The 25,417-nt window shown below is 43.3% G+C and overlaps 2 protein-coding genes across 4 annotated transcripts in view; both read left to right on the forward strand.

The window, feature by feature from the left end:
* LOC104010855 (tetraspanin-36) overlaps window positions 1-4,035 on the forward strand; it is a 30,763-nt gene extending 26,728 nt beyond the window's left edge. For both annotated transcript variants that reach the window (XM_087772838.1, XM_009463030.2), the window contains exons 5-7: window positions 99-251; window positions 975-1,058; window positions 2,490-4,035. In XM_087772838.1, coding sequence (XP_087628964.1) covers window positions 99-251; window positions 975-1,058; window positions 2,490-2,576 — 324 coding nt within the window. In that variant the 3' untranslated portion in view covers window positions 2,577-4,035. The remainder of the gene's footprint in view (window positions 1-98; window positions 252-974; window positions 1,059-2,489) is intronic.
* A 266-nt stretch (window positions 4,036-4,301) lies between these two features.
* On the forward strand, window positions 4,302-22,839 carry SKA1 (spindle and kinetochore associated complex subunit 1). 2 transcript variants are annotated; one of them, XM_087772812.1, is made up of 8 exons: window positions 4,302-4,499; window positions 5,390-5,491; window positions 7,004-7,128; window positions 7,847-7,938; window positions 10,733-10,783; window positions 10,878-11,015; window positions 15,842-16,011; window positions 21,686-22,839. In XM_087772812.1, the coding sequence occupies exons 2-8, from the start codon at window positions 5,404-5,406 to the stop codon at window positions 21,832-21,834; spliced, it is 813 nt and encodes a 270-aa protein (XP_087628938.1). In that variant the 5' UTR covers window positions 4,302-4,499; window positions 5,390-5,403; the 3' UTR covers window positions 21,835-22,839. The 2 variants fall into 2 exon arrangements, with proteins under 2 accessions (XP_087628938.1, XP_087628937.1); XM_087772811.1 differs by lacking the exon at window positions 10,733-10,783 and having other exon boundaries at window positions 4,304-4,499.
* Window positions 22,840-25,417: the final 2,578 nt, after the last annotated feature.

The following is a 25,417-nucleotide window of genomic DNA, read 5'->3' on the forward strand; positions in this document are numbered from 1 at the left end:
CAGCTCTTGCCCCGTATGCGTAAGAGAGGTTCAACTCAACGTTAGCGTTGAGGTTCATATATATTCATGCATCCCCGTAACTATCCTGTGTTTGGCAGCTTCATTGTTGTGGGGTAAAGAACTACAGCGACTGGACAGCAACACAGTGGTTTAATTCCACCGGTAACAACAGCGTCCCTCTGAGCTGCTGCAGGCAAGATATGAAGAACTGCACAGGGCGTCTGGATCAGCCGCAGGAACTCAATACACGGGTGAGGATAAAGGGCACAGTTTCACAGCTGGGCCACGATCATTCTCAGCCAGCCAGAACCGATGAGGAAGGCACTTTAGACAGAGTTTAAGGATAACTTCATCCAGTTCTTTCCAGCAATTTGTGCCCCAAACCCTTTTCTCCCCATGGTTTTCCTCTGGTTAACTTCCTTCTCATATTATTCTATAAAAGCTCCTAGATGATGACGGAGGGGGCACCAGTCTGGATGTTTGATCTTGTCTGTCTGCTGGTAACAGGCCTCCATTTCGTGTTGCTACGGAAGCAACGTGACAAGGCCAGAGCGTAGGGGCACGTAGTTGTTCAAACAGATCTGGGGTAGGGGAAGAGGCTCTGCTAGGATTGACCGCGAATCTGGACAACTGCATCCCAGGTTCTTCAGCCTGGGGCACGAGCCCATAAATTGCCTTTTATAGATACCATTGCTGGTCTTCCTGGCTCTGAGTTTTGGGCACTTCTTTAAGTGACCTGAGCCAGAGGAGATTCTGAGAAGCAGCAGATGTCAGTGCCTCTCCCCAAGCAAGAGGTGAACGACAAGCCATCGGGTCTGGAAGACAAGAATGGAAGCCCTCAGGCCTGCAGTGGTTGGTTAGACGGGCTTCATGAGGTCCTGCTTCCTTTGAAGTGTCGGGGAGGAAAAAAAGCCAAAAAACATCCAGCTGAATTACATCTTCTCATTTGTTTTCACCCATCTCTTTCATGGCAGGGTTGCGCCCAGGAGCTGGAGTCTGGGCTGCAGAGCGTTATCAGCTATGCTATGCTTGTAATCCTGGGGTTTGCCATTGTAAAGGTAAATGTTTTACCTCTTCCCTCACGGAAAATAATAGTTTATCCTTTAATTCCAGGGCTTTTTCTTCTACCATGTCCTTTTAGCCTACAGCCTTTTCCTGGCTCTGAAGTAGACCCAGTCCTCTGTTCCTCACTTGTTTTCTTTTAACTTTCCCCATTTCATCTGCCTGATGGTAAGGGGAAGAATCCAAAAAGCTAGTAGGGGATTCGGGATGGCAAGTCAACGGGGAATCCATCTTGGTCCTTTGGTAGGAAGTACAAAAAGCTGGGTGTGCTACAAGGCCTAGATCTAGAATTCTTTATTAAAACAATCAGCTTTGCTATATTTAACTGGGATTTTAAAAATTGCTCATCGAAGTTTGTTTTTAGATATAACCCAATGAATAGTCCTGTGCTTAGAGACCTGGAATCAAAATGGACTAGAAATATGACTAGGAATGAAACCAGAGGGGCTATTTATAGACTTCTAAGAGTGAATTAAATGAAATGTGAAACCAGATCATCCTGTGGGTGAAAACTAGATTTGAAAAGCCCTGACGTAAAACTCCTCGCAACTGGCACATCACAAAGTTGCGTAGGCATTTCTTCGAAGATTTGACCTGTAAATTTTAGCCTGGCGGTTTGCCGTTGCTTGCCATTGCTCCCTGTACCTCTTCTCCAAGATCAGTAACCTGTTCCTTGTTGACAGAGATTTGAAGCATTTAATAACAGAAAAGTGTTTTTTTCTTTGAATATCTGCTCTCCGAGCCAGTACAGAACACCTACTGTTTAACATCCCACTCCTGAACTCGATGCAGAAGACAAAATCTCTCCAGATGTCATCTCAGGACTGGGACTTGGCTTAGCTAAACTTCCCTTTTCTTAATTTTGGCCCAAGCAGAGAGGTGCTTGTTCACGGCATTTGATCTCATGGACTTAAACAGCTCAGCGATGTCGTTTCCATCATTTCCCTTCCCTCTATAAAAAAAGTGATGAGTTCTACACTCTGATTACATGTCCTGTTACTATTTGTGATGAACCCTCCCACCAGGATCTCTCCTGTGATCACCTCTAAAGATTGCCTTAGCATATTCTGCACTGTCTTTATTTGCATATTTTATATACTTAAATATTTTACAGCATTCATTTTAAGTCCAGAATAATCCCATGCTTTCGCTGAATTTTTTCCCACAGTAAGATAACTAGGAATTAATGTGGATGTGTAAATTAATGGGAGAAACCAGGGAGGAAAAAGTTGAGCTGGAACTATTATTAGAAATTGATATGCAAAAGAAAAAAAAAATCACTTTCTATAGATGTATTTTCTACGTGTTTTTTAATACAAAAAGAACACCCTTGCTATGATGAAAAAGCCTAATGAACATATAGGTGTTGGGTCTGATGGCTGAAACAAAATAGAGCAGAACTAAATCTCTCTCCCTCTCTTTTCCAGTTCTTCGGCATGCTGAGTGTCTGCGTGCTTACCTGCAAGAGAGAAGACAGTGGATATCAGCCTCTTTACTCAGGGGTGTTTGCTTAATAAAATGCAAAGATCACCTTGTTTTTTTTTGCTTCCCGATGATAAAATAGACTTCTAAACATGGACGCTAAAGGAGAATTTATGACCATCTTGCTAAATACATTATTTTATGTACATGAAACAGAAAGAACATTGTGTATTGACTAGGGAAAGTTTCTTGCGTGTGATGCACAACGGCAGTTTCAATAGTCAGCGCCCAACAGTAACGTACCCCGATCTTGCATAACACAGCTTTCTGTAAGGTTGTTGTAGATTTGGATTTGTGACTTTATATAGCACGAGATGGTGTGATAGGCTCCAGAAAGAATCTTTCTTCTGCAGGTCTTTCCTCTACCCTTAAAACAGGCAAAAGAAATGTTATTTTTAATCACTAAACTGATTGAAACTGCAGGAGGGGTTTCAGTTGTCTGCACAAACATCAGATGACTCCCATGGCGTGGTTAAACAGCGACAGAAACTTTTGAATGCCAGGTTCAAATATTCTTCATAAGCATGGGGAGTTAGAATAAGTTTTCTCTATATCTGATGATGTTTCTGGTTTTTTTTTTCCTCCTTCTTAAGGTCATACGTTGTAATTCAGTTTACTGCAGAGGTTGTTCGTGCAAGGCAACCCCGTGTTTCAAGTCTAGAACAGGCATTTGAGTTGTTTTTTGAAGCAGCTAGCAAATGTGAACAATCCCAGGTTAGGAGGGGATGTGTGTTTTGAGCGTTTGGGCTTGGGACATCTCTCTGGCTTGTTTTTTTGGTCCTTTTTTTATTATTATTTGACATTAAAAATTGCTTATGAAGCAGGGCTTTTGAAAATTTTTTTTTTCTCCTTTTACTGATGCTTTTATGGTTTGCCAGACAGACAAATCACAAAAAACCCTCTCTTGTTTGAGACAGACTATGTTTAACGTAGAAGTTGCAAGAGTTATGGAGATGAATACGGGCTGGAAGATGGGAGTCACAGGAGACGTTGGCTCGGTGTGGTCGTGCAGACAGGACTGCTGGAGGGGTTAGTGCCGCCGCCACTGAAGGTCTGACCGCTTTTCACCGCTAAAAATATTAAGATGACGCATTCTTGTACCAAGCAATTTCAATAACCTCTTGTCTGACGGCATCGAGTAACTTCAATAACCTACTGTCTGACAGCATCACGCGACTCCTTGTTTGCTAGTTTTCCTTTCTCCTTAAAGGTCTCCTGAATGCGGTCGCTTCTTGGATTGCGTCGCTGCTTTACAAATGGTCCTTCCGTAACGCATTTATGTTCATCTGCTTCTCAGTTCTTCAGGGTTTGGTTTTTTTTTTTTTGGTTGTTTTTAGACCTGTGATGTGGGGAGGGAGGGAACGCAGAGCTATTCTTTATAAGCGAATTGTGGAAAAGCGACAGTGTATTTGCTTATTTTTAATTTGGAGGGATAAGCACTCTATCCTCAGCAATAAACCTTTCTATTTGTAGCTAATTAGAAGAAAAGGAGTTTGGGGTAAATGTAAGCTCTTTATTTATCTTCCCCCCCCCCCCCGCCAGAGGAAAAAAGCAATGGGTGATGATGATTTCTAGGAGACATGCCAGTACGTGTATATTGAAAAGTGACTTAACTTTTAGAGGGCTTTGTCTTCTCTTGAATGCCGAAATAAACTTAATTTATATAACCAATTAATAAATGCTGTGGGTTTTTTTTTTTCTCGGTGGAATCCCAGTTCCTGGGGGCGGCACCGCCGCGGGAGGCCTCTCCCCTCAGCACCGCCGCCTCCCGCCCTCCCGCTTCCCGCCTTCCCCGCCGGCCGCCTCCCGCGCCTGCGCTCTCCGTGGGCCGGCCGAGCGCGGCGGGTTTGAACCGGCGCTGCCGCCCAGAGACGGCGGGGCCGGTCGGGGTCCCTCCACGGGAAGCCGCTTGTCCCCTCGCCGCCCCGAACGAGCCGGCTCCGGGCGTCGCGGCGGTGAGAGCGGGGCGCTGGGCGAGGGAACGCTCGCGTTGGGTCGGAGCGTGAGGGGCGAAGGGAGGGCGGGCGCTGCGGCGGGCGGTAACGGCTTCCCCTCAGGGACGGGAGGCGCGGGAGGCGGCAAGTCTCTAATAACTAATTAAGCAAGCGTGCTCGCTCGTGGCGTTTTAAAACTAAGGGCGAAATAAAAGCTTCAAGTGTGAGGTAACCACCAGAGGGGGCCCAGTGAGCGCTGTAAACACAAGGGCCGCCAGGCAAAGGGGTTGTTACACTGCCGTGGGGGAAGGCTTATTTCAGCAATGTTTTTTATCAGTTATTTTCTATAATAGAGTTAATAAGTACACTTACGCTAGAGTAACCTATATATAATGCTACTTTTTGTGCCTCCATACTCTGCTAGCGAGCAAGTGCACATTTTCTTTTGTTTAATTACTGGTCTTTTCTTAAAAAAAAAAAAAAAAAAAAAAAAAGACCAAACCCCCTCTTTAAATATTGATCATTGATCCAAGCTCCCTGAGAGAGCCTTGTAGCAGTTCTTTATACAAACCAGATGTTCGTTGTGTATTGCAGTAAATTTCCAACTCCATTAGTAGCGAACACGTTAATATAATAAAGACTTATCCAGTTTCATGAGGAATCGTTGTACTGATATTACACCACGTTTACCTCCAGAGTTCGGGGAAATTGCTTTGTCTTGCCTTATGCCAGTCACTTTGCACTTTCCTGTTTTCAGTTTAGTAAAATAAGAGGTAGTTACTACATTTACGGATTCATTTAAGTTCCCTTTGCTTCTTTGACGCATCAGGGTCTTTTTAAAATTCTGTTTGTGTGCTTCGTGTTTGCAACTTAGGTCTTAAATCACTGCATTCTTTTTTATTTCCCTTCAGTATAATAGAGGAACATGGCGTCCTCAGACCTGGAAGATTTATGCTTTTACATCAACACAAAGATTTCAACTATTAAAAAGACTCTTCAATTAAGAAGCATAGGTAAAGAAAATGAAGAGAGGGTTTTGGTTTGTGCCTCCTTGCAGGAAATGGGAATGTTCTAATTACAGAAGGAATGTAACACAAAGTGGAAATCAAGGAAAATATAGAGAACAACAACAAAAGTGAGCAAGGAGGGCAAAATGTCGCCAGCAGGGCGAGGGAGGGGATTCTGCCCCTCCGCTCCGCTCTGGGGAGACCCCCCTGGAGCCCTGCGTCCAGCTCGGGGGTCCTCAGCATGGGAAGGACATGGAGCTGTTGGAGCGGGGCCAGGGGAGGCCACCGAAACGATCCAAGGGCTGGAGCACCTCTGCTACGAGGACAGGCTGAAAGAGCTGGGGGTGTTCAGCCTGGAGAAGAGAAGGCTGCGGGGAGACCGGATTGCGGCCTTTCAGTGCTTAAAGGGGGCCTACAAGAAAGATGGGGACAGACTTTTTAGTAGGGCCTGTAGCGATAGGACAAGGGGGGATGGTTTTAAACTGAAAGAGGGGAGATTCAGACTGGATATAAGGAAGAAATTTTTTATGATGAGGGTGGTGAAACACTGGCACAGGTTGCCCAGAGAGGTGGGAGATGCCCCATCCCTGGAAACCTTCAAGGCCAGGCTGGACGGGGCTCTGAGCAACCCGATCTGGTTGAAGATGTCCCTGCCCGTTGCAGGGGGGATGGACTGGATGGCCTTTAAACGTCCCTTCCATCCCAGTGCATTCTATGATTCAAAAATGGGAGCATTATCAAGGAACCAGGTGCTAAGCAGAGAACATGAGCAAAATGAAAGTATGCTCCTCTGAGGGACTTGCAGACTGGGGGTTAATGCACCCTATATTCTATATACGTGGTGGGGAAAGCTCCAGATGGGAGAAGTAATATCTTGGTGAGTACGTTAAGCCTAATTACAAAAATGTGCAAAGGCACAGATGGAGGTTTGTACAGGTGTCTTGTTCTGGCATTCCAGGAGTGCCTGGCTCTGATGTAAACATGCAGTGGGTAGCAAACTTACTTAAACTGAGGTACTGAAACGGATCTGCATGTTTTAGGTTCATCTCCTTTGCTAGGCACAAATAGACATTACACAGGATCACTGAAATGTCGGTTGGGAGGGTCAGCTAGGCTAACCTCCTCTTTGAAGAGGAACTATAACCGTTTCCAAAGAGGGCAGTGGCTTTCTAGCTCCCCTAAAGAGAGGGAGATCATGAAGGAGAACAGGGTGCTGCAGGCAAGCAGTTGTGAAAGTCAGGCCGTGTTTAAAAACCATGTCCTCCCCCTGCAGCAGTAGTGGGTACAGCTTAGCGCTTTCCAGCATCGTGCTGGAGAGGGGCCTTTGTTCCCACAGCAGCTTTGAACCCTGTGGGCTGTATGGAGTAGGAGGTTGACTGTTTGACCAGTGAATATTGCTGCTTCTCCTGGGAAGATACGGTGGTTGGGGAGCATAGAGTTAGTAGATAATCACTGCTTGTGGAGGGGAGGGAAATGGGATTTTGGTTTTGTTTTGGCTGAACACTCTCTCTTTAACAGGTCAAGAACCATCCCTCAAGTCTATGCTCTGTAAAACAGGAGATGAGAAGGTTCTCTTGCATGAGCTCCTGAATAAAATGGAAGCGGAAGTTCAACATCAAGAAAAACTGAAAAATTTGCTAAAAGTAATCTTTTTTTTCCTGTTCATAAAATACCGAAGGATTCAAAGGAATCTTTGATAAGCGCGTAGTCGTTCTTTTCTAGATCCTAAGTTTGGATGCGTGAGGCTGCTTATAAGTGGAACTGGCGCTCAGAATGGGCTTACTGGTGGTTTATTAAGCAGCTCTCCAGCATAGTGAATGCTAAGCTTCAAAAAAATAAAATTTGCACACATTGAAAGTATATCTTTATCATAATAGATACTGTGATCTAAAGAGGAGTTCTATTTTTACATCCTTGCAATAGCCATGAAAACAATTTAATTAGAATATTTATCTGTTGGTTTAGCGTGCGTTTGCAGTGCCTTTGTGTGTTAAGTCTTTTGTGAAAGTGTTGTTTGGGGAACATAGATGAGTTTTCCTGTAGTATCTCGTCATCACCACCACCGTTCCCCTGCCCGGACCTGCTAGGGTATATTGTTAAAGATTTACTTCTTGCCCACTCAAATTTCACTTTGAGGGCAAGGACAGTTAACCTTGTGTTTTCTCACTCTTAGCTTTTTTTTTTTTTCCTGAGCTTTGCTAGTTGCTTTTGGAGAAATTAGGAAGTAAAGAGGTAAGATGATGGGGAGAGAGCAAACAACACCTGACACAGTTAAAAAATTATTTTAGCATCGCCCTAATAGTAAACTACTTGCTTGACATGAAGTGTCAGATTTCTGATGAAGTCTAACATTAATTTCAGGAGCTCCAGAAGTCTGCTGAGAGAGAGCAAAATGAAGCACAGCACCTCCGTGAAAACATTCCTCCCTATCTGCCTAAACCAACTCGGAGCTGGTATGTGGTACCTGAGTGTGGAGGTAGCGGGCCGCTCCCGGCAGTGTCCAGCTGCAGCATTGTCCAGCTCTGCTCCTTTTACCGTGTATTAACTGTGAACTTTTGGGAGCTAAGGGTGTTATATGTATTGATTCTAGAGTTTGCTCGTGACTGATTGCTACCAGGCTTGCGCTAGCACCCTAACAAATCCCTCAGGAAAAACCCATAAAATACTGAGCTGTTCAGATGGAAGCTTCCAGTGGCAGGTGTGAAATTATAGTAGAAAGCGAGTTCTCCGATAAATCTGAGCGTTCCTTGCTTTAGAACTGGAAACACACTGATTCGGTAGCTGCGGTACGTCAGGATTGAAGGGTGGGTTAGTGATCCAAATGCCGGGTCCCTAGAACTGAAATTCAACACTGCCCTTTCCAAATATCATTAAAAAAAAAAAATCCTCTAACTCAATCATATTTCTGTGGGGATTTGAATTATGGTTGTGGTATTTTTATTCTCCTTTCCCTGCAGCAGCCTGGCATTTATTTTAGCTGGTAATGACATCCACCTGCCTTTGAGAGGGCTGTACCGTGAAGCTGTTCAGAATAAAGTAGCTCGAGTGAGAGAGTGAGACACAAGTATGTGAAATGACAGCTATTATTCAGAAGGCTTCTAAGAGTTTATAACTCCGACGAGGTTTCTCAGAGTGGTCAGCTCCTTCGCTGGCCTGTTGGAACTGCTTTTTATTTTTGAGTGATGTTAGCGTGTGCCAGATGGGGGTCTCTTCTAGATTCTAACATCTGCAGATCCCAGAGCTTGTTTCCACCCTTGTAGCTTGTCAGAAGGCAATGCCTCAGTCTATTTTATGTGCCCCGAATCTATCAGCTTTACCTGGTCTCGCTCCTAATGCCACGCAAACCTCAGGCCGAAAACATTACAGGTGTATTCCAGCAAAATAAAAGGTTAAGGATGTGGAAACAAGGTTACAGAAGAGAAAAATGAACTGTAATTTTAGTGCGTAGCAATATTGTCATCCGTGTAGGTACTGCTTGTACTGAAACTTGGATTAATCTTACCTGGTAAAGAGATGACTTGCGCAGAAGCTTTTTTTCTGAATGCTGCCCTTCAGACATGAACCCTCAGTTTAGGAAACAGCCTCCTAAAATGTGTGTAGAGATATCTTGTTCCTTTTCAATTTCTTTTTCGATTTAGATGTTGCAGAATTTATTTTTTTATGTGTGAAAGAATGGAAGTTCTTCAGAAATTGTCACTGGACTTCAGCCTTCTTTTCAGAACTTACTTTCTTAATTTAGGAAAAACCTTTACCTTAAGTTCACGTTCACTTCTGGGAATTGTTTATATGCAAACGAGGCTTGTTTAGTGATTGTATTACCTCTGATATCAAAAAGATTCTTTGGGATCTTGGTTTCACTTCCAATCTTGTCCTGCTTTTGATCAAGAAGTTAATCGTGACACAAGTTTAGCTGCTCCTTCCCTTTCTAGACAGAACCACATGTGTAAAACTAAGCATGTTTTTCTAATCGTTTTCTACAGGTTGTGCTCTGCCAGCTTACAACCGCTGTTCTGTCAGTGTCCGACAGACCATAATTGGTCAGAACCCATCTGTATCGGTGATAATGGGTCTTCAGTCCTTTTCCCCAAACCTTCCTCTGTTGACCCTCTCCGTTTCTGTTCCTCTGTGTCCCAAAATGCCTGGGGAGCTGATGGTTGAGTGAATCTCATGAGATAAGTAATGCAGAGAGCAGAGCGAGCAGCTGAACACTGGTGAGACAGGCCTTCAAATCTCAGAAAGAATGAGAATGCCCACGCAGATGACTGGAACTTTAGCTGTTGTTTCTCTCCTGTGTTCTTGCTTTTGCTTTTCTTATTTACCGGAAGAATCTCACTGAAATAAAAAGCAAGTTCAATGTATCTAAGGCCTTTCCCTTCCAGATGCCAAAAGCAGAGCTTCCCCTGTCACTGTGTCACGGCAGTTGGGGAGCCCAGCAGGTGGCACTCGCTGTCCTCCACGCTGCAGCCGTCTTCCCTGGGAAATGGGACACCGGGTTTTGGGGGTGTCACATCAAGTGACACATCAAATCCCGGCCCTCTGTGCCATCCGTAGGGCCCCACGTCGCACGGAGATCTCTTCTTGTGGGAAGGTTAGGTCAAAGCAGAGGATCAGTTCTTTGTGACAGGTCAGCTCGGCACTGCTTTAGTGATTTCTGTTGCGCATCACGGCCCCGTAACGTGCTTGTGGTAGTCAGAGGATGGTGAATTTGGCCAAATACATCCTCTTTGCTGTCCTTCTGCCGATGAGTAGGAGAGCAGCTAGGTGGGTGGCTGGCAAATAACTCGGTGTTTGAGGCTCTAAGCTGAGGGTTTGGAGGAAGGGTGAATTTATAAAAGTAATGCTCTAATAATCACTCAAAGCAGGAAATTCCTCAGCTTTTGGGATCTTGCCGAAAAAAAAAAAAATTATCCCAGCCTGCTGGATGGTGTTGAATTTCTTTGCTTCAAAAGATTAATGGATGAGTCAGGCTTCCCAAGATTTGAACTTCTTTCAAAGAGCTGTGAAGTATTTCAAATCCGCCTGTTAGGCTGCAGCTCTGTGCTGTGGTTCATCTGATAAAAAGCGAGGCCTCATGTTCTGTGAAATGTAATGGTACATTGAATTCTTAACTGCTCTGCGCTGCATTTGGGCTGCTGCCAGTTCACCTGCTAGCAGCCTCTCTAGCTGAGAAATGAAGAGCTATAATGAAGTCAGCTAAAGCATGCAATTTGAAATGGAGTAGGCTTGCTTTATTTATTTTTCTTTCAGGAAAGATCGTGAATTGTGTTCATCCAGCCTAACAGATGGGTTGGAACTTAGGTCTGTGCGTAAGCAGACTTGATAACACAATATAATGCTATTCTCCTTACTACTTATCTGCTATTTATACACTTAATATTCCTTCATTTTACAGCATCGCTGGGCTAACTGTGAAATGTGAAGAACAAACAAAAGTCGTAGAACCCGAACGTGCAAAGAAACCTGCAAAAGAGGCAAGACTTATTAAAGAAGCACCCTTAATAACTGTGGAAGAATTTGAAAGCGTTCCTGCGTAAGTTAAGCGTGGCTTTTCTTAGACCCTGTCGTGCCAATTTGGGTGGCAAACGTAGGTTTGAGAAAGGGAGCTCTTGCAGAACTGAGATTGACAGAGATGTTTTGAAATTTTAAATGTTCCACGGGATGCAACATCATGATGGTAGCTCCAAATAGTTTATATGCAATACTGGCAAACCTGAAAATGAAATGAATAGAGCTAATTAGGTTCTTTTTTAGGTATATGTTGGGAAGATCAGAACTAATCAGTTAAAACCCAAACCTCTGATCTCCAAAGTCACTTGAATTGTATGAACAGAAATATCCTGGCTAACAGATGGGTTCTCTTCTTGTTTTGAGAACTGACATGTAAAAAAAAAAAAGCCATCATCTCATAAGATGAAAGGTATGGTTACATTTAAAAGGAAAAATAATGATAAATGCTGGTTTTATTTGACCCGACTATTGGTTTCTGAAAACTTCAAGTCTTGACTTATCAATCTGTTTTGAGACAGGAAAAGAAATCAGACTTGTTAAAAGCAAAAAACACCTCCTACTGAAACATCCCAAATTTCTGGAATAGAAAGCTGTGGGTTTTTTCCCCTGCCATCAGGACCTGATTAATAGATACCCTTGTCTGAAATCTGTCATGTAGGAATAACTCTGCTTAAATGGCATTTTGGGGCCAATGACAAGTATTTCTGCAAAACCAAGAAAATTCTGTTGATGCCTAAGGCTAAATTGTTATCTAGACTCTAGATTCAGGTTGTTGCCTGACAACACTCGTTTCAATAAGATGGGTTTGGTTTTTTTTTTTGAGTCTGTGTTTTACGTGAGGCTTTTAAATCATCTTTCCTATAGCTTTCAAAATTTTCAGGTGAGCAACGTCCATTTTCTTCCACCACATTGCTCGATCCAAAAAATGGAGGAGCCTGAATGTTGAGCTAATAATGAAGGACTCTTTTGGTTATTTCTTATAAGTGCACGCACCTGGTATTTTTATTCTGCAGGTCATCTCTAGTGTTTGGTGGGTTTACTCCCTTAGGTACTTCTCTCCTGATAAAATTTTGGAAAGGTAAAGGTGGAGCATGGGAATTTTTCGTCTTTATCTCTGCTAAGGCAAGAGTAGACATAGACCATTCCAGCCACATGTTGTTTCAACCTCCGGTTAAAGCTATGATCTTCCCTGATAACCCCTTAAAGTGTTCCATTATCCTTGAAAGTGGAAGGTTTTCCACTGCTGTTCGTGGGTGGGGAGAATGGGGACAGAGGCCAGCTGGATACTCTGATATTAATTGCTGGTTTATAGAAAGGTTGCATCTTAGACTCTGCTTGTGGGGCTATAGAAATATTTTTATTCAGATGGGAAAAGCCTCTTTGTTCCGTGGATTTCCATGAATTTAAATAGATCTATTAATCTACCGATTTTTTTTCTGTTGCCTGGCAGTGTTGTAATACAGGATTGGGGGAGTCCGCTAAGCTTGCCGTTTCACATACTATTTAATCAAATCTAAGCAGCAACTGTTTGTGACCCAAATTTTCTCACTCCTAACATATTCCCCTAGAAGAATGAGAATCAGGTTCATCTCCCAGTTCTCCAGATCAGCACTGGTTCTGATGAAGGATCTCTCTAGGATCTGCTGGCAATAGTACCAAAGGATACTACTGCATTTTTATCCAGCTCCGGTCCCGGAGCCGTGCCGCTGTGCCTATGCTAAGCCTGTCTGAGGGACTTAATAAAGCACAACTGTGCATATGCACCACATATGTCTCTAAATCCCTTACCAGCTGGGTATCGTGGGTTTTGAATCAGCCAAGAGTCTCATTCCTCTCTCCCTTCCTACCACAGCTGTGGTAGATTGTAACTGAAAAACCTAGGTGGTTTTCCCCCCACTTTGTGCTGAAAGGGAAGAAGAATCTATCCCTAACATCATTAGGGCACTAAAAGGGATATACAGTCTTCAGTGACTTCATATTTTTAGAACTCTGCAGCGGGTATTTAACGAAAGTGCCTGCTGTGTTAAAGCGCGGATACGGAGCACCTCGATCAAATGCAATACTCTCGCACAGGAAAAAACTTGCAAATTATCTTAGCCTTCGAATCTGTTGCAGAAAGACGCTTTTTGGAGGAAGAAAAAGGAAATTGCGCAGTGGATGTCTCACTTAACTTTGAATTCAAGGCAAAGGAAAATGCTGGCTTTATTCTCTCTCTAAAATTCTTACCGTGTAAGATATTTTTAGAATCTGCGCATTCATTAGAACTCTAAAGTCTCAGAAGATGGTAACTTGGGAGAATATATGTTTCTTTTAGCCTAAGCGTTTTTGAGGGAGCAGGGCTGGCCATTAGGAGATTTATCTCTTTTCCAGTGGTATATATGTGATATATTGATGTTGTTAGTTTCTTTGAAGAACAGAGCACTGTGCTTTGGTTTTCATAGTATGGGGAAAAAAAATGTTTTGAAAAGGGCTTCTGGGGCTTAAAAAAAGAAATTGGATCACTTGGTTTTTTTGTTTTTTTTTTTTAAAATAGTTCTGAATGTTTTTGCTTTTGGTGTAGTGAAGCAGATTTTAGAGTTACTTTAAATCTAAATTAAATGGATGAATTTGGAACTTCTCAACTTTGTTTTTATATTAGCGTATGTATGGACTGAAATAAAGGTCAGCGTTTATGGGTGTGCTAGCCATGGCTGGATAGAAACATGAGAAGACTGTGGAACAGCTGGAGTTTTTATGATCCTGAGTTATGCACAGAAGAAAAATTCCACTTGACAGAGTTTAGTTTCAGATTAAGGTGCCTGCGTTTACGCGTCTGTGACGCGGGGGTCTCCGCGCTCACCGAGTGCCCCCACTCTCACTCTTGTCGCCGAACGCCCAGTCAGTACAGTCGGCAAAACCAGAAAAGGGCTCAGCTGCCTCGCTGCTAATGGTGTTCCGCAGTTGCCTAAGCAGAACTGGCTGGTGCCGTTGCAGATGCTTTAGCACGTACTGCCAGGTTACTGAATTTTCTGTAAACCCCAGCACGTCTGCTGGCCCTGTGTGAGCATCTTGGATGCCCGAGGGCCTCTCAAAGAGCGTTAGGTTCTGGGGTTTAGGCAACTGAATCTTGCTTCTCTGTTTCTGCGTCAGGATGAGCTGAGGTGTTCTCTTGGCTTTATTAAGTGTATTCACTCTTATGTCTTTTGATAGCGGGAGCATAGGAACTTAAATATAGGTATTTTATACCTCTGGCTTTAATCTTCGTAGCTCTGCATGTTCCCCTGTGACTTTATAAATAGGCTAAGGGACGCAGAGAGAGCAATAAATAGCAGTTAATGTATACAGGCAAAGCCCTTCTCTGGTTATAGGCTGTGTTACTTGTTTATGCTGAGCATGACTGCATTTCAGGGGTGGTAGTGCTGCTTTTATTTGAAAAGATGTCATGTCTGCCAAGTAGAGCGTTTTTATAAAAATGGCTGCACCTCCAACTTTGAATTTGGATTAATCAAAATATCAATAAAGTTGAAAACCGGCTACAAATAAGTTAGTAGCAATTCAGTCTGGAATTAGAGAAGTTGCTTTGATTTCAGGAGTTTTTACGCACCCCGTGCAGACCTGTCTCCCCGGTGGGGACTGGCTATTATTAAATTCTACAGCAAGCACTTATTTTTAGTTGGCAATTGTATAATGCCTGCCCACGTTGTCGTTTGGAATATTGACTTTATAATTGATTAGCTATTTGTGCTTTAAATTCTTTGTATGTTTTCCAAAGATTGAGTTTTTTCCATTCAGATTAAAAGGAGAGAAAAATTTCCTGTTCGTTGATCTTTTCAATCTTATTGTCCCACAGCTTTTAGCTGCCTGATGTCCTGACCTACAGAACCCCATTCATTCTTAAACTGAATTTTAATGCTTTTCTCAATTCCACACATCTGCAAACTGATACCGAACCAAATGCAAACGGCCGAGTTTGGGTCGTTGCAGTGGCTGAATGGTGATCACAGGCTAATTCGAGTTGCAAGGTTGCCCTGGCTTTTACTGCAGTGTTTTCTGCGGTTTTGTTTTATATTTAGCTTACTGCTTGTCCTATGAGTTTCAGATTTCATTTTTATATAATGGCTTCTCAGTTTGTAGCATGTTTCCTTTTCCCTGAATGCATGCCTTTACATCTATAAATGCTGAATAGCCTGACTTGCAAATATTCCAGTGTTCTAATATTTCCACATCGCTTTGTTTTTCTCTTCTGTGCTTCCTGTACCTCTAGGCTGTTATCAACAGATCTTATTATTTTAGTACTCATTTTATGAAATGCTCTGAAAGTTCAGAAGCGGATGTTGGTAGTGCAGAACTGTGTTTAGCTCAGTAGGCTGCACAATAAAATAGAGAAAACAATATAAAAGTGATATTTCTTCCAAAAAAACCCCAAAGGAATGGCTGTAAGATCAAATACAGGTTATTTAGGATTATGATATGAACCAAATTGCACTCTTAGGCAGAAACATTTAATTTCAGTTTTGGCTTGTGTTATGTTTTCTGCAAAGTTGCTTGATTTTTGTGCGTTTGTAGTTTAAGTGGTATGCTATAAAAGCAACCTTTATTCCATTTTGAAAAGCTCCTTACAGCTTAAGCACTGGATATTTTTTACTTCTTAATTTAACTTCCTAATGTTTCATCTTTCTGGCTTTTTAACATTCTTAAACAATCAAGGAAACGAACAAAATTAACTACGATGTTTATTCATTAACACAAAGCAGAAGAAACTGCCTCTAACTAGGAATAGCATGTTCAATTACGGCTGATGAAAGGGCAAAATAAACACGGAACTTCATTTGTGACTTTCTGGTTCCTGATTTTTATTTTTATTTGTAGGTATATGAAAGGTCGTTTAACATATGATCAGATTAATGCAGTTGTTCAAGATATGAACAAGGCTGTGGTGGGCAAGTACAAGATCTTGCATCAGCCTTTGAAATCTATGAATACGGCAGTCAGAAATCTCTACCACAGATTCCTGGAAGAAGAAACTAAGGATACAAAAGGTATTTTTTTAGATTTGCTTGTACCAAACTCATAGCATTTGGATATTGCAGCACAAGTATAAAAATACCAGACAAAATATTGAATGACTAATGACAGCACGTGCTTTTCATGTTACGGTGTAACTTATAACATCTTATTCTCAGAAAACAGTCCATCCAGGCACTCTGGAATTTGGTGGAATGGTTTAACCTGTGGGAGTGTTTAAAACCATCGGTCCTGAAAAATTTTAGAAAACCTGCTATTGCTTATTCTCAGACAGAGAAGAGGGGGGAAAAAAAAAAATAATCTGTAGACTTAGCAGGGCTTTCCCTCCCTTCCCAGCACAGGGTGCCACAGTCTAAATCAGATTTGGCCCGGAAGAATTCCTGTCTGCTCCAGGGGGGCGAACAACGCTTCGACAGTCCGGAGCAATGAAAGTTGTGGTTCTCCCTTGAGATACAGGGAGGAGAACAGAAATGAGGTTCATCTCCAGATCAGATTCTAGGCCATAAGGAATAAAAGTGTCTTATTGCTATACAGAACTGGGTGGTCAGTATAAAAATCCAGTCACCCCTTCTGGATAAAGTCCTATAGTGTAGCAACAAGGGTTATTGTTGTGACTGAAGGGTTTTCCCATAACTGATTCGGTTACTTTTTATTTATTTTCACTGAAAACATGTCACTTTCACGGTGTGTTGTAGCAAAAACTTTGAGCGTGCAAAAATTTAATTCGGAATCACTACAAGTTCTGGAAACTCCTAGTTTGATAACCAAACTGCATAAACGGTGTTTTCCGTTTTTGAGCTAGAATGGACACGAACTGTTAAAAATGTGTTCTGAAGTTGGGAAATCTGGGTAATCAGTCATGCTGCGGTGACTTTGTGGAAGAGACAGGGCTGTCTTAAAACCTTAAAAAGTTCTCTCCTCCTAAAAGCATAGGGGGAGTGAAAATGCACCAAAATCTCTCTCAATTTAAAAGCAAGTTGTACTCACAGGTTTGTTTTTCCAAAGATATGTGGCACAGTAAATCTCTAATATTAAAATCTCCTTTTTGACATTCCTTTCCTTTTGAGAACAAGTATGTAATTATTCCTGGAGGGGTGTACTGCACGTATCAAGCTTGGCGATGTCCTTAGAATGCCCTCGTGTTTCCAAGTTCAGACATAAAGCGTGGAGCAAACTCTCTTCTGTCTCATAGAAAGAGAGCTCTTTTTCTGACAAGACCTTGGCGCCCGCCTCTCGATTTTCGCCCTGGACAGAATGCAAGAACATTCTGCCCTAAGCACCTTCACTGGGTGCTCAGGAGTCACCTTCTGACAAACTACGACTTTTTCTTCCTTCCTTTGGATTTGCTGCTGATCAAGACTCAATATTTATGGTATGGAGATAACAGCGCTAACTTCTAGATTCTAAATGCATCTTTTCTGTAGGGAAGGAATTCTGATATGATGCCTGGCACTTTATTTTGAGACCTATAGGATAAACATGTCATATGAAAGTCAGTGTTGTAAAGGACTTTAATAAAAACATGCTAAAGGCATGCAACTAGACTTCACGTGACTCACTTCTGATTTGGCCTTGGATAGTTTGGGAGTTTTTTCTAGACAAGTTCTGCTTCAGTCTAACAATGGCTCGTATTAATCTGGAATTTCTTAAAATACTTGCTTCATCATTTTTAAGTTAAGAGTATTTTTTTGCTTTAACTGTTACTGTCCTCAGGATGACGGTAAGGAGTTTGAGCCCATGGCTATAGAGGAGAGGCTAAACTCTAGAAGGGCCTTCCTAGGCCTGGAATGCTGCTCAGTCTGTACTGTGATCTACGGCAGCCTCGGCTGCAACGAAGGAGCCGTTCTAGCAACTTGAGAAAGCTACAACTAGTCAGAGAGAAGTTTCTACCAGAAAGGAGTTTTTTTTAAGTCTGAAAAACTGAGGCTTTTAATTTCTTCAAGTACCTGAGAGATGGTCTTTATTTTCTTGCTTATGTTGGAAAATTCAGTTAGGGAACTAGGACATTCAGCATCTAAGAGAGCGTGTGTGTGTGTGTGTGTATGTGGTAGGTTGTTTTGTTTTTGTTTGTTGTGACTAATCATCTAGAAAGTCTAGAGAAAAGGTCTGGCAGGCTGTCAGATGGCTCTCATCTGGCCAGCACAAAATGATTAAATGTCTTTATCCATTGCATTTTTCAGGACGAGGTTGTGCATTCATTGATTTGTTTGCTTAAATTTCTGCTGTGAGTGTCTCTGCTTAGGATTCCCACAGTTTCTCAGCCTGGGCTGATTGCCAACCGACCTCTTCCTCTGATTTCAAGAGGAGAAAAGATGCTGCCTGGTTTATCAGGGTAACTTCCCAGTCAGTAAGGTGATTCAGTTAGTTTAGCTAGTTACTTAGCGCATGGGCCTACTGTTTCCAACCAAACCACTGCCCTTCAGCCAGCTCTGGTTTCTTCATAAAAAAGATCCTGCTATGCTGCACGTTGCTGCCCTGAATTCTGGGCAAATATATGAAGAAATCGTATTCTGCACAGATTCAGGATATTCCAGTGTTCCCCCAGATATAACATACTGTGAAACCGGTATGTGGATTATCCCTGGCTTCCTAACACCGTTTAGGGGTATTGCCCTATTACTGGAAATTGCAAATGGTCTCTATCCAACCGTAGTTATATTTTAAGCAGTTATGCAGGTTTTTTTCTTTTCCTAGTAAACAAACTTTCTACTTTTCATCCGTATGTGTATTCGGCAGCGTTGCAAGCTCTGAAATTCCAGTATAGTTCCCATCTAGGGGAAGACCTCCAGCTTTTGACAGTTATTGTCTCTGGAAGATTCTGTTTCCTCTTAGACATCTGTGTCACCAACTCTCAAAGGCCCAGCCTGTGAGAAAACGTGGCCCCTTATTCTTCAACAGGCAATATTTTGGGGAACCCAATATTTTGAGGAACCCTGCGTCTATAAACAGCACTCCGGGACCTTAGTTCTAATGGCCGTCGCATCCTTGGATGCTCCTTCAGAGTGGAGCGCGTGTCCTGTTAGATCACTCACAAGATGAAATTTAAAGATGAAGCGTTTACATAAAAACGTAGATTTGCCTGTGTAAACCTCCATTGTACTTGTTTAATGAATAAATAAAAGCTTTCCTGGCATCTTCAGCTTTCTAGCTAGCATCAGCTACTTTCTCCTTAGTTACACTGGAAGGACTCTCCAATAAATAGCAAGAAGAGATGCTCCATCTTATCTAAGATGATGCTGCCTCTGCCTTACTTTAAGGGTAAAAGGAGGAGGGAGAACACTGTCCTCTTTTCCCGAGCTAGAACACCCCTAGCCTTGCAACTTCTCATAAGACTTGGAAGCACACTACAGAAGAATATGTTATTTCCTTCTACTTATTCTCCTTCAAGATAATTGGACGTTTCTTCCTTATACCTGAATTAGCATGTTGCTGGTTTCAGATGGCTTTTCATTCTTACGGTTTTGTGAAGATGCGTGGTTAAAACCTTACTCCGTGTTACAGGAAGTATTAAATGTACAGTCATTTTACGAGATCTATAATTATCTCCTATCTCAGCAGCATATGAAGACTGAATGTGAAGTCACAGCTGGTGAATTTAGCTGTGGAGTCCTTAGAATAACTCCTTCCTTCCCCGTGTCTGCTATTAGCTTGTGGGGACTTTCTCTTGGCGTTCTGTTGCGGGCATTTTAAACGCTTTAACTCCAGTCAAGGCCTTGGTTTCTTACAAGCGCTGGATAATGAGAATTTCCTTTCAAAGTAGTTAATCAACTACGAGAAGGGATGGGCCGCCAGCTCTGATGCAGGACCTTCCTATGCCATTTTCTTAAAGAGACACGGGGAGGATGCCTTTCCATGCGGTTAGTCTTTTCCTTGCATTTTCTTAATCAACGAAGAATTATTCTTTTCCAAATCTGATGGAAGTCATGGGAACGGTGGGCTGCATAGCTCAGATGTATGCAGGGCTCCTTCCTTTTATTTGCAAAGGGCCAATTCCTTTCTCTGTAAAGCTGTGCTATGATCTTTGGGCAGACCCTGGGCATCTCCTGGGTTGTGGTCAGGTCAGTGCTTTGGATGTCAGTAAGAGCAGAACATCTACGGGCAAGGCCTCAAAGCGTTTACTGTTAGCCATCAAGGCTCTTCAAGGTGTGCTGTCAACTGATTTTCTATTACCCCCATCTTCTGGCACATCTGCGGAACGTCTCCTCTCTGGCCCTGGGTGCTGTTTTGGACTGCTACAGACTTTATACCCTGATAGAGGAGCCTGGATGGTTTGAGAGATGTAGTAGATACAGCTGACAACTGCCGGAGCTCGCTCCCTCACAATATGCTCCTCTCTAAATTGGAAGGATATGGATTTGATGGGCGGACTGTTCGGTGGATAAGGAATTGGCTGGATGGTCGCATCCAGAGGGTAGTGATCAATGGCTCGATGTCCAGATGGAGACCAGTGACGAGTGGTGTCCCTCAGGGGTCCGTACTGGGGCCAGTGCTGTTCAATATCTTCATCAGTGACACAGACAGTGGGATCGAGTGCACCCTCAGCAATTTTGCGGATGACACCGAGCTCAGCGGTGCCGTCAACATGCCTGAGGGAGGATGCCATCCAGAGGGACCTGGACAGGCTGGAGAGGTGGGCCTGTGTGAACCTCATGAGGTTCAACAAGGACAAGTGCAGGGTCCTGCACCTGGGTCGGGGCAACCCCCGGTATCAGTACAGGCTGGGGGATGAAGGGATGGAGAGCAGCCCTGAGGAGAAGGACTTGGGGGTGCTGGGGGATGAAAAGCTGGACATGAGCCGGCAATGTGCTCTCGCAGCCCAGAAAGCCAAGCGTCTCCTGGGCTGCCTCACCCGCAGCGTGGCCAGCAGGGTGAGGGAGGGGATTCTGCCCCTCTGCTCCGCTCTGGGGAGACCCCCCTGGAGCCCTGCGTCCAGCTCGGGGGTCCTCAGCACGGGAAGGACATGGAGCTTTGGAGCAGGGCCAGAGGAGGCCACCAAAATGGTCAGAGGCTGGAGCACCTCTGCTGTGAGGACAGGCTGAGAGAGCTGGGGGTGTTCAGCCTGGAGAAGAGAAGGCTGCGGGGAGACCGGATTGCAGCCTTTCAGTGCTTAAAGGGGGCCTACAAGAAAGATGGGGCCAGACTTTTTAGCAGGGCTTGTAGTGATAGGACATGGGGGGATGGCTTTAAACTAAAAGAGGGGAGATTCAGACTGGATACAAGGAAGAAATTTTTCACGATGAGGGTGGTGAAACACTGGAACGGGTTTTGCCCAGAGAGGTGGGAGATGCCCCATCCCTGGAAACCTTCAAGGCCAGGTTGGACGGGGCTCTGAGCAACCTGATCTGGTTGAAGATGTCCCTGCCCATGGCAGGGGGGATGGACTGGATGGGCTTTGGAGGTCCCTTCCATCCCAATGCATTCTATGGTTCTATGATTCTCACTGAATGGGGCCTGTGGACGACGCAGGGTGGTTGAACTTAATGGGAAGGCTGGTAATTCTTCTTTCTGGTGACAAATTTAGAAAGTAGAACAGAGTTCCTGAGATAGTGTAAGGCCATCCTACCACTGATTACATTTTTTCATCAACGTGTAGAATTGTTAAAAAGAGGTTGTATTGTGACTTGTGAAATGTTAAGTGTATCCTACAACATAGTCATTTCTATAGCAAAGGCATTCTTTGTTTTCCAGGTGAATTTTTTATTGTGGAGGCTGATATCAAAGAGTTCACTCAACTGAAAGTGGACAAGCGCTTCCATAGGATCCTCAATATCCTGCGTCACTGCCAGAGAGTGAGAGAAGTTCGTGGCTCAAGACTTGTCCGCTACGTCATCTGCTAATGAGCTTTCCATGTTCTGCTTACCCAGGATACAGAAGGCAGAAATATTTTGAGATGCAGAGAGATTTTGTTGTCTGCGGAGAGATTCTATGTGTGGGCGTTCCTCTTCAGCTCTCTTATTTTCTAAAAGGCAGCAGTGGGGAACCAAGAAGTGTTTTTTCAGACGTCTATCCTAAATTAGGAGTGGCAATATCAAATGGCCTTTGAGTATTTAAGTTTTGCTTTGAAAACTTGAGAGGAACTACTGTCTTTTGGTAAATTACAAATGCAAACCAGAGAGGCAATTGGCGCACCTGTGGTCACAGGTGGTTTTAATCACATTTTCAGGTCAGCACTCGAAAGTTAAATTCTCTGCATGTTAATAATGTTCCTTTTGTGTTTATGAGTTGGAGACTGTGTTTAAGGCTCTGTAGCTACTCAAAGGAAGCATTTGATTCTTCTTTTTTTTAATCCCTCAAACCAATTTCCAGATTTCCTTTTCTTAATCTTTTTCTTCTTATCCTAATTGCATGGTTTGGAGTTTCCTGCGTCGCTCGAACAGGAAGATCTGAGGTGGTTTAAACATTTCCAGACTGACGATCGGTAGTTCTGTTAGCCATGTGGTTTTCATACTTCATCATGCAGCCAGATTTTTCCCCTCAGACCAACCCATTAGACTGAAACAGTGGAGCCGTGGGGTTTTTTAAGTGAAAATGTTGACTTTCGCTTTGAAAATACTGGTTGAACTCATCACAGTTTTTACTATAGAAGCTTACTTTCAAATGACCTAGTAGCGTAGTAAGTTCCAGAGTGATTTATTGTGATAAATATTGACTTTGCAGGTAATCAAAACTGTTTCGATAAGAAAAGCTATGGTCTTTTTCTTCCGTAAGCCTGTATCTGCTGTTACCCTAACATCTAATCTAAAATACCTCCTCTTGTACCCTGTCAGTGTTAAGGTGACAATTTAATGAGCAAAAGACCCTGAATGAGCTTTGAGCTTTCTCAATAAAAAGATCCTGGTGAGTGCTATATAATCCCAGATTCTCATTTTTTTTGTGTGTGGAGGGTGGTTGGTTTTGGGGGGGGTGTTTTTGTTCTTCTGCCCTGGGACGCTGAGATCCAAGCTGAGGTCTCTCTTCTGCATCGTATTGGAATATATTTCAGATAAACACACAGCATGGGAGGATGTGCAAAATCGGTTCCCATAGGTTGAGTCCATCTGTTTTTTGCAAAGCTTATTTTATATTAAATAAAGTGTAAAGGTTTGGGTCTATGGATCATCAGGTCCTTTTATTTTTTTTTTTTGTTTGCTTGCTTTTTGTTTTGCCCAGCTTTTTATGTACTCTTCAGAGCCTTTCAAGATTCAGGACTCGCAACCTTCTATTTAATAAAAAGCAATCTCTTCATAAAGCAGTTGCACTGGCTTGCCTTTTATTTCATGTTTGGTTTTGACATTTCCAGGTGACTTGCTCCAGACTGGCCAGCAGCTTCTGTTTTCTTCTGCTCTCCTCTGATCATCCGACCCCTCAGCTCTCCAGCCTGCACCAGGAGGAGATCCCGTTGCATAGGCGTCCCTAGAGGGAGGTCGGTCTGTTGGACGTGGGGCTCTTTCAATATTTACAGCATGTTGACTTGTCTTCCTCTGCAATTTATTTTGGGCTTTTAACTTTAAAAGGGTGGGGAAGAAGCAAAAAGAGCCCCACACGGCCCCCAAAGAACCGTGTCCAAGTGAACGCTTTGTTGTAAGGAGAGGTCTAAGTATCCGGGATGGTTACGGCGGGTTTAAAAAGGAATTTATTGATGGGCAAATGAGACTGAGAGACAGGTTTCTAATGTTTTAATTATAATAATAATCAGGGAAAGATGAGAGACCCTTTCTTAATGATTGTTTAGAAGTTGCTGTTTTCAAAAGGTCTGATTCCTCACCGTTCAAATGAGCAGGACTTTGGATCGTGAAAGCCCTGTGTAGCCCTAAGGACAGGAAACGCGCAGCTGCGGCAGCTCTGCGGGACCTTTTGTCCAGACGCAGAATCTGCACGAGCAGATTTAAAGGCTGGAGCGAAGCGAGAGCAATAGAAATCGGGCAAGCTCACAGTGACCGTGCCCTCTGGCAGCTGGTATAAAGGCAAACTGTAGCCAAAGACTAACCTGTGCTTCTAAAATGGCCGAGCGTTGCTTGCGCCAGCGTGCAATGGGACTGTGCTCACCACAGCCCAATGGTTGCTTGTTGCCAACAGGGTTTTTTTTTTATATTTAGGTTGAGGCTGGGGTCCTAGAGATTGCCTTCTGCTAGATATTAAAAAACAAAACCTGATCGTATACAACATAACCTTGGTTTTGGCATATTCACAGTAAAGTCCTGATAGTTGCATCAAAAGTTTGGGATTTTTTTTTTGTTCAGGTGTCATCACTATGTGGGTTTTTGTTTTTTGTTTTTTTTTTTTTTTCTTAGTACTTGTTTTGGTCTGGGTAAGCTTAGTTGCTGCATGAATATTTTTCTCCTGCCTGTAATTCCTTTTAATGTTTCGTTGTGGGGATTGCAGTTTGTGATTAATTAGATGTTGGTTAACAGCTTTCAGTCTGTTACTATGGAGTTTTTAATTTTCTAAACTATTTTCCCTCGGGCAGATTCTCACAAATGTGCTCATTATTTTAAATCCCCTATCCTAACATTCTGTTTTCTTTCTTTTACTTCTCACAAGGAAGCCTGGCCATGGATTGTGGTCGCTTACTGTACCCTTCCACCTTCCTCCCTCAAAAACTTCACGCTGACTTGCGAGCTGGAAAAGCGTAACGCCCTGGTGTCGCAGGCGCTTAACGAGTTCCTGTCTCTTCTGTTGAATGAGTTTTTGGTGTTTCCAAAGTGGTTTGGGGACAAAATGGTTGCCTCCAAAGATGACTACCTTATTTCTCTCTTTGGCTAGCGCTCCCCGTGTCTTTCCTCAGCGTACAATTGGCAATAGTGCCAGGTATCAGTGTTTCTGCCAGGCCTGCCAGATGGTTTAATGTAATACTCCTCCAAAATATAGCTAACTTGCAGCTTTCCAGTGCTAACTTGCACTCTTCCAAATGTCAGCTTCTCTGATATTTCAGCTTCTGAAAACAAGGAAATAAAACTGAGGTAACAGGAATTTAATTACCTGATCCGCGAGAAAGGAATCGTCTTCTTTCCGCAGCCTTAATCTGTTCTCTTCAGGACGCAGCTCGGTTCGTGCTTTCACACCCATTGCTCTCTACCCGCCCCGGACATCGTGGGAGCCGTAAGGAACAGGAGAAGCGGTTGATGAATACGTATTTGGTGAGCAAAGTTACCTCCTTGGGCTGGTCTAGACAAAATACGGAGCTTAATGTTTGCATTCATCTGATATGATGCGGTAAACGTCCTGGGCAGAGGCGGAAAGATGTTATAAATAAATGTCTGTTAAATTTGGCCTTGACGGTCAGCAATCAAACTGAATCCTGTTGCCCTGCACGCGGTGGCGGGGTTTGGAGGACGGGAAAGACGCCGTTGCGCAACGTTGCTTTCTCGTTGTCAAAGCCTGGCAGGAACAGGACTGATGAACTGCCCGACTGTGCCGCTTGGAAGAAGAAAGCCAGCGACA

This window comes from Nipponia nippon, unplaced genomic scaffold (assembly GCF_047370975.1).
Source record: "Nipponia nippon isolate SJK-2023a ecotype South Korea unplaced genomic scaffold, ASM4737097v1 scaffold_37, whole genome shotgun sequence".
NCBI lineage: Eukaryota > Metazoa > Chordata > Aves > Pelecaniformes > Threskiornithidae > Nipponia > Nipponia nippon.